Source organism: Hoplias malabaricus, chromosome Y (assembly GCF_029633855.1).
Source record: "Hoplias malabaricus isolate fHopMal1 chromosome Y, fHopMal1.hap1, whole genome shotgun sequence".
NCBI classification, from domain to species: Eukaryota; Metazoa; Chordata; class Actinopteri; order Characiformes; family Erythrinidae; genus Hoplias; species Hoplias malabaricus.
The window spans coordinates 44,194,045-44,206,757 of NC_089820.1; the positions used below are offsets into that span (position 1 = coordinate 44,194,045).

The following is a 12,713-nucleotide window of genomic DNA, read 5'->3' on the forward strand; positions in this document are numbered from 1 at the left end:
ACAGTTGCAAATTTACATTATGGATCCCTGCATTTACTAAGCACTGCTTTCTGCTTCTTTTTTTATGGTTTTATATCTGAAATGACAGAGCAATAATCACAAACACTTAGAGTGTTAAGGAAATTTATTTTATATCTAGAATCACTGGTCCAAAATCAGATTAAATAAATGCAATATGTGCATAGATGAATGACAAATGCAATAAGCCCATTATCATTAATATATTCATTTGAGTTAAAAGTATAAACTCAACAACATATTTCAATTTTAAGGTTTGTTAAGTTGGCATTTATCATTTAAGTGCCATTATTGATACCTAATCTGAAGTTAGGACCAGAGTACCCAAAATTACTGTACAATCTGTATAAAAGTACAACATTTAATACATTAACAACTGGACATATAAATCAAATATAAAATTATAAAACCTTTTCTTTTTTGTCTATTTCCAAGTGTTTACATGTGTTAAAGCTGACATGAAAACACATTTCCTTTGTTATTGTTTACACTCATTCATCAATTATCCATGACCGTGTGTTAAGCGTGAATCGCTGAAGTATAGATATGATACTTAATGTAATCAAAAATGAGAATGAACATTTGCAGATATGTTCAAGGCCTAAGAACTATGACTGTTTTGGTTTTGGTTTGTTGAAAAGCATACAGATTATAAAGACTAGTTCATATACTACATGTCCAAACGTTTGCAGACACCCTTTATGAGGTGCACCGATTGCTGATATGCACAGTTTAAATTATCTCTACAGAACAAGCATTGACCTGTAGAATGGGACACTCTGGAAAATCCTAAGACCACCATGCTCAATGCCAATTGTTCACCAGAGTGGTATAAATCCCACCAACATTGGGCTGTGGAACAGTGGCACTGTGTTCACTGAAGTGATTACGCTCCACCTAATGCCTTTGGGAAGATGTAAGAAAGCCAGAAATGATCATCATACCATCATCAGTACCTGACCTCACTAACGCTGAAAAGGCTGCCACCAAATCCTCATAGCAATGTTCCAACAACTGGTGTGAAGCAATGAGTAGATGAATAGAAGTTGTTACTGCAGCAAAGAGGAACAAAACCTAGATTAATACCTTTCCTTGGATGAGCAGGTGTCCTAAAACATTTGGCCATATAATGTAGATCTGATAACTAACAGTAACATATGTTTAGCATTTGCAGAGCCATACAGTGATATCAAAAATAAAATCTGTGCTATATGAATATCATTTTGTTAAATATGTGTCTCCTATTTTGTAATACTAGTAAAAGGCAGAGGCAACTTGGGAATATAACATATATATATATATATATATATATATATATATATATATATATATATATAATACACCTTTGTAGGCATATATGTATAATAATAAATAAAACCTACACAGAGTTTTTAAACAGTCTTTGCGTGTATTTGTGTAAAGCCTTAGGACTCAGCAGCTTGCTGTAGCATCACAGAGTGCAAATAATACATCAAAAAATAAAAAACAACAGAAATGTTCAAGAAATAATTAAACCTTTCATATGACGATGGCACAAATGAAACAAAAAGCAGGATATCAGTCGCCTGAACCTGATCAGACATATAAAAAGTGTCCTTTTCTGTACATGTCTTGAGTAAAAAATATGCTAGGTCTGTGTAAAAGCTAGATTTAAGCCAGTTTCAAGCGGTCGTTTCACGGATGGCTGTGTCCAGTCTCTTTGGGATCAGGTCTCTCCTCTCGTTGAGTCTGATCACAGGTTTACGACACTGCTGACCATCCACGTACATCTTCGCATAGATTGGATTTGAGTAATTCATGGCCTAGAAACACAAACACATTTTGTTTCAAGTTCTTACTAACTTCTGATGTGATTCAGATCCAAATTTTATGGCTCCTGTGTTGATTCTGACTGCAACTCTTATGACTCCCAATTTGATTCATGCTCCAAAATAATGACCAATAGTCTGATTCAGACTCCAAAAGTTACAATTCACAATTTGATTCAGACTCTAAACATAATGACTCACAATTTGATTCAGAATCCAAAACTCATGGCTCACAATCTGATTCAGACTTCAAATCTTATGACCTACAATTTGACATGCATTTCAGAACCCATGTTTTGACTCAGATCCTGTGATACATTACCTGATTTGGACTACAAAGTAACATGAACTATAAAATTGAATAGACACTTAAAGTCTTGTAATAATACTCTAACGTTATTAAACTATGGCTAGAAACTGCAGTCTAAAAATCCTGCAAAAACTAACAATGAATAGTCCAATCAAAATTGTGTTCTCTGTTGTATCTTGGCAGATTACAGTTAGGTTAAATTCCAGCATCATTAAGAACAGACCATGGTTTTACTATGTTTCATTTAGTGATCACAGGAAAAAGATCAGGAGAATACACAGGAAAAGTGAGAAAAAGTGAATGCAAGCATGTGAGTGAGGGGAGAGAGAATGAGAGAGAGAAAGACAGAACTCACCTGTCCTGGGATGAGCTCCGTGGGGACAGAGTGAACAGGTAAAGTGTGTGAAGTGTGTGAGGGGTGCAGGGTGTGGGGAGGCAGGTTTCTAGGGTCACTTGACCTCACACACCAGCCCTTTAGAAAAATAGAGAGAGTGAGAGGAAGAAAGGAGGGAGGAAGAAGGAAGGATGAAATAGTGAGAGGGAGAAAGCAAGAAATAGCATTCATATATAGTGCAAAGTGAATTCCATTCCAGCTTTAGTGTCTCAAAAAAAAAAAAAAAATCCAGGGCAAGGGGCAAAGTTTAGGTGTGTTTTTCAGCAAGCCCCTTTCTACCTTTCTACAGCTTCTCAGGAATATTATAATATGCTGGATTAATACAAAATTTATAACAGAAAGTAAAAAACTAAATATATGACATGATTTCAAATCTAATCTGGACCTGATTCATTTTCATTTGTTTCCACTATTTCATCCCCCAAACTCAGAAAAAGAACTGACCACAGAAATCAAAGCAAAATCCCCAAATTTCATATATGCAGTTTCTAGTTTTATAAGACATGCACTACTTAAAATGCTTTAGAAAATTCATCCCCTGACCTTATGAGGGTCCAGCGTGAAGCTGGGGTGCAGGAAGCTGCCCACGTCTACATGGTTGTCATGTTCAACCTCGTACATGTTATAGGATGGGTTTCCAATCTCCACATTTAACCCTCCATTAGCCATGGGCTGCCTCTGAACTCGCTTTCCTCTGAGAGAGAGAGAGAGAGAGAGAGAGAGAGAGAGAGAGAGAGAGAGAGAGAGAGAGAGAGAGAGAGAGAGAGACTAAACAATAGGTAACTAACAGCAGAACACTTTAAAATAATATTTCTCATTATATTTCAGTGATGTTGATGCCTGGGCTTATGGTCAGTCAGTCCTAGTTCCGGTCCCAGAACTATTCAAACAAGTAGGAGTTTAAATATTACTGGGGGGGTGGAATGCAGGAGTACCTTTTAGAACACAGATCAACACAAAATGAATGAAAGAAATAAAAAAGGGCTTTTCTATCTGAATTGTACCAGGGTTGTGGTGGGTCTGGAGGCTTCTCATAATCACCCACCAAAGTGTGATTTTGGACTGTGGTAGAAAACCTAAGCACCTGGAGGAAACCCACGCTGACACAGGGAGAACACACCAAACTCCTCAAAGTCACCTGAACTAACACAACATCAGAATCCTGGAGCTGTGTGACAGTGACATTACCTGTTGCACCACATAGAAGAGCAAATTCAAAACAGAAACTGGCGAACAGGGGGCCAAACATCATCAGCGCTGATCTGACTTGTTCTTCAGCGGTGGATATGGGGGCATGACAGGCTGTTGGTCCATTGTTCTTAGTGTTGACAGTGACTTCTGACAGTGGGCTGTGGCTGTGGATGTTTTGTGATCTGAAGTGAGAGTGGAGGTGGATTTTGTCCTTTCTCAAAATGCAAGCTTAAGTTTATCTGATAGGAACAGTTTTGCCACCAGGCCTTGTGTGGCTGTTATAGGTGTCACTTTCTATATCTGTTTTAGGAGGTTGGAATTTTCCATACGTTATGTCTAATCTCAGAAATATATCCTAATATGCTGAGTAACTTTTAATTTGACTGGAAATTAAATAAATGAATGATGATGTGTATTTTACATGGACAAAAGTACATCTACATTACACCTGGTTCCCATTTGTACGGTCAGACACTGACATTGGATGAAAGAGTCTGTCTCACAATCTCCATTCTAATTCGTCCCAAAGGTGTTCAATGAGGTTGAAGTCAAGGCCCTTTGCAGGTCAGTGAAGTTCTACTACACCAAACACCCCACCATGCCTTTGTGACCCTTGCTTTGTGCACAGGGGTACAGCCTTGCTGAAACAAAAAAGGGCCTTCCCCAAAATGTTCCAGCAAAGTTGGAATCAGACAGTTGTACAAAATGTCTTGGTATGCTGAGGTATTAAGGTTTCCCTTAAGTGGAACTAAGAAGTCTAGGCTGACTCCTGAAAAGTAACCTCACAGCATTATCCTTCTTCCACCAAACTTTTGAGGTTAGACAGCCAGATAGGAGATTGTGATAAAGTCACAAGACATGTTCCCAATGCTCCAGAGTCAAGTGGCAGCCTACTTTATACCACACCATCGAACGCTCAGCATTGTGCTTGCTGATGTAAGGCTTGCATGCAGCTGCTCAGCCTTGGAAGCCCATGCCATGCTACTCCTTGTGCACAGTTTTTGTTCTGATAATGACAGAGGAGGTCTTGAACTCTGCGATAAGTATGTCGGCTGAGAGTTCTTGACTTATATGCACTGTGCACCTCAGAACTTGGCGACACTGCTCTGTAACTTTCTGTAGTCTGCTACTTGTATTTTGAGTTCCCTTGGTTCCTAAATGCTTCAGTGTTTGAATAATATCACACGCCATATATCTAAGAGGGAAATAAACACCACAAAGTGTGTCACAATATTTTTATTCATATAGTGTATATTTTTAAAGTGAAAAAGATAATTCTTTTCTCACCTTTGTCTTCGTTTGCAGATGAACACGCCCACCAACACTGTGACAATGATTATCACCAGCAGCACCAGAGGAACAATGATGGCGATACTCCCTGAGACAATGGCACAGAAAAGGCAGTGTGTTTTCAGAATCAAGCTGTGATTTTATATGAATTTAACCACATTCAAGCTAGTAAAGAAACTGTGTGCAAAATGCAGTTTCTGAACACCACATTTGCGTTTGTAAATAGAGGGGGAGATATTTTAATATGATTTGCATTTAAGTTATTGTTATTTTGCTTTGATTAATGATGTGCATAACTATAAGTAACATGTATTCCTATTTGTATACATAGAGTACAGCAATAACTGTAGATTTCAAGATTTCTAAAGGGTTAATAGGGGTTGTAGAGTCTCTGAGGTTATGTCACTGTGGTTATTTACGAAAGTAGAGTGCTTTCCCTCTGTGTTAGATCTCAGTTTGATCACGGCTATGAAGGAGCCTAGATTTTCTTCAAAGAGGGGGAGGAGACCCACTGCTGCCATGCTGCAAAATCATGTTTTATTACAACGCTTTAGTTGCAGTGACATCAAAAAAGCGGCTGGAGGAGGAAGTAGGTTAGAAAGGCGTTGCTCCTGAACCTCCAGACCGGCTCCGATTAAAGATTCCGCACTCTAACATCCCTATGCCATCTCAACATCCCATTTCTGATGTTTTAATGAGATGAATGGGGAGGATTATAGGGGTTCAGTAGGTCAGAAGAATCTGGCTTCGGAGAACTGTACAGAGACCCAATTCTGTACTGTTCGGAATTCTTAAAACGTTGGTAAAAATCCCATTCAACCTAATGTGAAACTGTAATAACCCAACGTAGTATTGTGAAAAAACAAACAAACTCCTGATTAACAGAATTAGTTTCAGATAATCAGATGTTTGTTTCGGTTCACAACAGAAACAATCTCTACTTTTCTGGGAATCTTTGCATAAGATGTTGGAACAAAAGCTCTAGAGAGGTCAGGTGCTGATGTTCCTAATCAGCCCAGTGCTATTTGATAGCACTCCATCACTACTTTGTCATTTGTCATGGTAACCTTACGGTACTTTTCCACTGCATGATCCTTATTTGACCCAACTCTACTTTTTTGATGCATTAGGTAAATTTGGCCCTGTTAGGTAAAGTACCTCGGAACCGGGTACTTTTAAATACATGCTCTCTCGTGGTTCCAAGTAAGTTGAGTAGGGACTAAACATTACGTGTAAACATTGTAGAGCACTTATTGGACAGAGAGATCTGTCAATTACAATGTAATGCCGACATCCAGGATAAACCTGCCATTTGTAGAATCTACAGTAGTGATCATGTTTGTTTGACAGCTTGTAAAATTACACTATTGTCTTTTAGAGGTTCAAACGTCGATTAGATTGGTGGCTGATGGAGGAATCCAGAGAGCTGGATGGTGCTACAAGTAACAACTTGTTGGGGACTGTTGTAATGGAAATCCAACCAGGTAACAGGCACCAAGAAGTTAGTAGATCTTCTTCTCAAGAAGAGAGCAGAGTAGGTACTATGCAGTGGAAAAGCACCATCGGGCTCATATTTGGCTGTTCCAGAACTTACCTTTTTAAGCCAATGCTTGTCTACAAAGGTTATTTCAAGCTGTCTGAACTAAATCTAAAAGATGATCACAAATGTCCATTCTCCAGCTGCACAGATCTAAAAGCCAGCTTTTTTCAACATGCTGCTTTCAGCTTTCCACAGTAAAACAGGCTCTCTTTCTTACGTCATCTTCTACTTTGAAATATCACTCCTCAGTCCTGGAGATGAATTAAGTCTGGTCATTGCTATCTCTCCAGAGAAACCTCGTCTAACGGTGCTCAAATGCCAAGGCCAAATCCACAGCGAAATGTCAGCAAATCAAACCAGGACAGACTCCACAGAGAAACGGACATTAAACTGCAATAAAGAGACCAAAGCCACTGAGGAGAGAGTGTTGGAATTATTACTGAAACCAAAAACGTACATCCCAAATGCCACTGTGCTGGAATTACAGCACAGAACAGTAATGCTGTACTGCTTTATTACAGCCACAAGGGCTAGGAATACTTGTTAATGCCAGTTTATTCTGTTTATTCAGTTTATTATTCGATAAGACCAGGCCAGAAGCACAGACTCCAGAAAATCTGCTTTATGAAGGCAGCAATATGGAGATAAATGTCGGTCAGTGACTCGTGTAATGACCCAAGTTGGTTATTTATGGACTCTAAGCGTGCTTATGTAGTCTTTATGAGCTCTGAACTCATGTCCACTCGCTGTGAACTCAAGGTCATTGGCCTGATATGAAATGCCAGCGGCCAGGCAATAACATTCATATTTGAAGAGATGACATCCATATTTGAAGCTGTGATAAAATAAAAATTATTAGCTGCCCAGATTCTGAGTTAATGTCCCTTCTTGTTTAAGACAACATGGTTTTGCTATACTTGTAAGGACCTAATATATTTAAATGGGGGGAAAATGTAATCTATGTACCTTATGTAACTGTTGCCAATTTACAACTGAATAATAATATGAATACTGGCCTACAAGATATGCAAAACTTTTGGTAAACAGTTTTGCTTTTTCCAAAAATAAATCAATGTTTACTGTTCTGAAAAGTTCTGTTTTGTGTTATTACGTTATATTATTACTAGTAACACTATAAAAACCCATAAGAATAGCACTGTCACTCACTTTCACTGACGTTGTCTGTTCGATTATTCTTACTGGCGGGTCTTTCACATTGTGTTCCAGTCCAGTTTGCTGAACACCTGGGGAAAAAAAAGCATACCCATATCATACACCTGAGCACAAAAACCACACCCTAATTACACAGTAATATAAAACCACTGCAAGATTGTAGGCATGTGTATAGACACCACAACCACAACACATCTGAGTATAGAAGCCACATCACATACGTGAGTACATAAATCACGCCCATGAGTATATAAACCACACACATATCACACATCTGAGTATATAAGCCACTGCCATATCACATACTTGAATACAGAAACCATCAGAGGTGGAAAGTAATGAATTACATTTACTCACATTACTGTAATTGATAAGTTTTTTTTGTGTGTATTTGTAACTTTACTTTTACTTAAGAATATTTTGCATTACGTATTGTACTTCACTACATTTTAAATCACATGAAAATGCAAGAAAATATATTTGCGCATTGGAAACTACTGGAGTGAATGATGGGATGGAGAGCAATCTAGCGCTAAAATCACATGATGGTGCAGACGCAGCTAAGTGTAAAACCCTGTTGAATTCTGTGTTACTCTGCATGGAAATGAAACCCTGACCATATTTAAGAGTCCACTTTGGCTTCAAGTGCAAGAAAGGTGAAATATTTGTAATGCAGTGTAAGCTGTGTTTACCAAGAGAGAAATAGCAGCTTATAAAAACCCATCATCAAACCTGCGAATGTAGAACATGTACAGGTAGGTTAAATAATACTACTGTTGGACTGGTAGTCAAAAATAAGTTTTCCTCTTTTAGTAAGAGGCTCAAATTAGCAGAAAATACACCAGTGAGTGTTGGTTGGTATTACTGAACGGTTACCTGTATTGGCCTTTTTGTTACGACTTGATCTGCACCAATCAATTTTATTTATCTTCCATACTTTCGCATTCTATGGGTGTATTAACATACTTCACTGTAACATTTTTGTGTTTGAGGTATTATAACACATTTCTCTGTTTGAGGTATTATAACTCTGTATTTAGAAGCACCTGGCTGCTATGATAATTTTATTTCCTTCCAGGGATTCATAAAATTCATAAAATCTACCTGCTGGTAACATGTTATTAATTAGTGCAGTTACATGACGAGATCAAAAACAATATGAATAGGAATGATATATATTGCAATTTAAATATATATTTCTGTTGTTTTGAAGTAGCTATGTATGAGGTAAATATTATAAGGTGTATTATTGTATCTTCAGGCCTCTCCATGAGCAGTTTTTTTTATTTGTACAATTATTCCATTAATTAACACCAACTGAAAATTATATCCCCTTCTCCTTTTTGCGCTACACAGAAAAGACCCCCCCACCCAAAAATATATTATATTATACTATATATATATATATATATATATATATATATATATATATATTATATATTATACTGGTAATTTTATACAGTACTTTACTTGAGTAGAATATTTTAGTACTCTTTCCACCTCTGGAAACCACACACACATCACCCACCCGAGTACAGAAACCACACACCTGATAAGAAATTCAAACATAAAAAAAAAACTGCTAGTGTTTCTCTGAACAATGCACTAACTGCTCGAGAGCCAGACCTCAGCATTATGGAATGGGTTTGGGATTTCTTAGGATGTTTCCTGTAATTTTTCCTGATGCTGAAAAATGAATGGTTTGTTCTTCTTTGTTAAAAAAAAAATATTCAACAAACATTTCATGAACGAACAGACAGACACAAACACACACACACACACAGCCCTATTAGAGTGCAAGCTAATGGAAGTTTGTATCCAACACTGGGATGTAATGTGTGTGAAGGTGAATGGTGCAGACATGCAGATATGTGTGTGTGTGTGTGTGTGTGTTTGTGCTTATGTGAGTATATTAAAATTATTAGGACACATGCTGATCTGGATGCTCAGGGAAGGATGGAGGTTGGGGTGACTAGGTTACTGGGATGTTCCCAGTCGCTATGGCAACCAAAGTGCTACTGCAAAAAATGATTTTTCATCAAGTAAACTCATCTTTAATCTAGTCAACATATCTATTATTTATACTTATGAGACCCTTAGAATGAAATGGTAACAGTTAAACATCCCCAAATGTCTCTTAACTTTTTTAAAGTGGTATTACCTCTGAAATAGACATATTTTAACATTGTTTGCACTAGTTGCCTTTGTGTCCCAAAAAAATTACCAATCATAACCATGGCAACAACATATGAAGTCAATAAAATGAGGGCACTTTATACTAGACCTGTATAAATATCTGACATTAAATGTTATTATTTATAGTGTATTATGACAAAACTGACCCAAGTTCCATAAGAAACCCATGATGACAGATGACTGTTAGAATGAAGTATTAAGCATGTTAACATAGGCCTTTGTCAGCTGTCTTGTGAATGAACACCAATGATGGTACAGAATTAAAATATGATGTACTTATTACAAATTCACAATGAGTAATGTGAGATATATTGACTAGATTTAAGAAATGATCACTTTGACAAGAGTTCACTGTCTTGCAGTGTGGCATTAGCAGTAGATTTAAGGTCACCTACTTGCATTGAGGTTTATTTAAGGTGGATAAGGAGCAAATCCCTCGGTTCTGACAGTAGAACGAACACGGATCCAGCCGCTGGTCACAGCGCTGGCTTTTAAACCCGGCCGGACAGCTAAGAATGAGGAGAACCCAACGAGACGAAGGACACATCAATATACACAGGGACAAAAAACACCTCACACTCAGATCTTGTATCTCCAAAACAGAAAAACTTACAGCAGGAGGAATAAAGTATCCTAATTTTCAATGAATGTGAGTGTGAAATTTATTCTGGAGCAAGTACATTTTTCCAAAAATAAATTAAAAAAATGGAGATACAAGCTTTATATTTGGATACATCAGCACTGTCATCAGATATTTTTGAAATTAAGAACACATTTTTCTTATTAAAGCGATGATATATACATATATCACATTCAAGAATCTGAAATCAATGTTTTTTTTAAACATAATCTTAACATAGACAATCCAAAAATAAATTAAATTAACATCAACAGTGCAAATTTGTTGATGATCAAGTCTCAAGGAAAATAACCTGACCAAAATGTATTATATATTTATGCAGTTTGTATTGAAAATAATATAGAATAATGGAAAATTATTAATATGCAGAATTGATTCCAGACTTTTGAACTGTAGCATGCACTCACTGGCCACTTTATTAGAAACACTTATGACAAATCATCATCAAGCTGAAAGTCATCCACCAGGAAAAAAATTTGGACAAGGGCAACTGTGGTCGCAACTTCTGTGATATGTCTCCGATATGTGAATCTTTAAGTAGCAGAATTACTCAGGATGAGGTATCTAAAAATTAAATCAGTAGGTAATTCTATAAAAAATAAAGCTTTCCAACAGAGCCTTGTTTTTAGCCACATGGATGGAAATGGCACACAAAAGAGTGTGGAGTAACTGATAGGAAGATATCTAAAAATCTTTGGACACAAACCAAAATGACATCATAGGACTGAGAGTTATCAACTTCCACAAAAATAACAAATATCCAAAAAGAAAATAAAGTGAAAAACAGCACACAGAGAACAGAGAAATCACTTGAAAAAAGAAAAAAAAAACCCACACAGAACAGACGTCTTTAGCCAGAAAAGAAGTGTTGTTGTTAATATGCTAATCATTCCAGGTAATCTCCCATCCACAAGCTTTCATTGAAGTCCTTTAACCTCAGAAAAAAAACACTTAAAAACATACCACGGACATCTGCATACAAATAGAGTCTGCCTCACAGAAACAGGACAAAAATAAACTTTTAATGGAGTCTAGAGCGAGAGGTGGGGGGGAGGATTAAAAACTATAACAATAAAATTATATTAATAAGAGACATTTTTTGGTAATGTCTATCAACAGTTTTTCACTTTTTTATAACACACACACAGAGACAGAGAGAGAGAGAGAGAGAGAGAGAGAGAGAGAGAGAAGCACTCCTCTCTCTCATTCTCTATTCAGCTTTCTCCTCTCCTGTTTTTACTCCCTTCTTCATCTCCATCATAGTCCCATGGTTCCTCTACAGATAGTGCTAAAGCTTTATGCAGCATGTGTATTGTACAGTAATGATACAACTTCTAGGTAGAGTAGTAGCTGTAAGAGTACTAGTAATATTTCAGGTAGCAATACCAGTATTGTTAGTAGTACGCAGCACTACTAATTGGTTATTGGTTAGAGGATGAGCAGGGTGCTGATTGGTTAATGGGTGGGCAGTGTGCTGACTGGCTTGTCAACTCAAGCATAATGTTGGGTCAAACTTTGTTCTTGAATTTTGTGGCTGGTAGGTTGTATCTTCCGTGTTGGGATCAAAGTTAGCACATTTTTGTAAGTGGACCTCGCTGAAACTTCACTGCAGAAAATATTCCAGCAAATATTTTAATTACACATACACACAATAATTCTACATCTATAAAATCAATCTGCACATGTGCAAATCTTTTTTTCCAGCTCCAACTCTTTATTAAACATTCACAATCTTAAGGTTATTATTATTTTTTTATTCCCCCTCACACACATTAACACGATATATGTACATGCAATTTTCTCACATGCACAGACAAGTGACACAAATCTGCAAACTGTGAACATATATCTGAAAATTATTAAACATTTCCCAAAATATGAATGACAATTCTAAAATTCCACAGTAGCACAGTATCGTAGTAGAAGTACCACCTTTACTTCTAAAAGTATTAGTACCATTATTTCTAGCTTCTAGTAGTAGTACTTCTGGTGTTATCATTAGTAAAAATACCTGCACTGCATTTAGTATTTGTAAATTTAGGAAACCTACATGGATACGTGGAGAACACAACTCCTCACAGACCCAGATAGGGACTTGAACCACAACCTCAAGGCCCCTGGAGTTGTGTGACCAATGACACTACTTGCTGTGC

At 37.1% G+C, this 12,713-nt stretch overlaps 1 protein-coding gene across 1 annotated transcript in view; it reads right to left on the bottom strand.

The window, feature by feature from the left end:
• Positions 1-1,431: 1,431 nt before the first annotated feature.
• Positions 1,432-12,713, bottom strand: part of LOC136678440 (low-density lipoprotein receptor-related protein 1B-like) — a 219,109-nt gene continuing 207,827 nt past the window's right edge. The window contains exons 87-92 of the mRNA XM_066656491.1: positions 10,316-10,429; positions 7,719-7,795; positions 5,009-5,099; positions 3,074-3,224; positions 2,492-2,608; positions 1,432-1,820 (exon numbers count right to left, since the gene is read on the bottom strand). Of these exons, the coding sequence (XP_066512588.1) occupies positions 1,680-1,820; positions 2,492-2,608; positions 3,074-3,224; positions 5,009-5,099; positions 7,719-7,795; positions 10,316-10,429 (691 nt within the window). The 3' untranslated portion in view covers positions 1,432-1,679. The remainder of the gene's footprint in view (positions 1,821-2,491; positions 2,609-3,073; positions 3,225-5,008; positions 5,100-7,718; positions 7,796-10,315; positions 10,430-12,713) is intronic.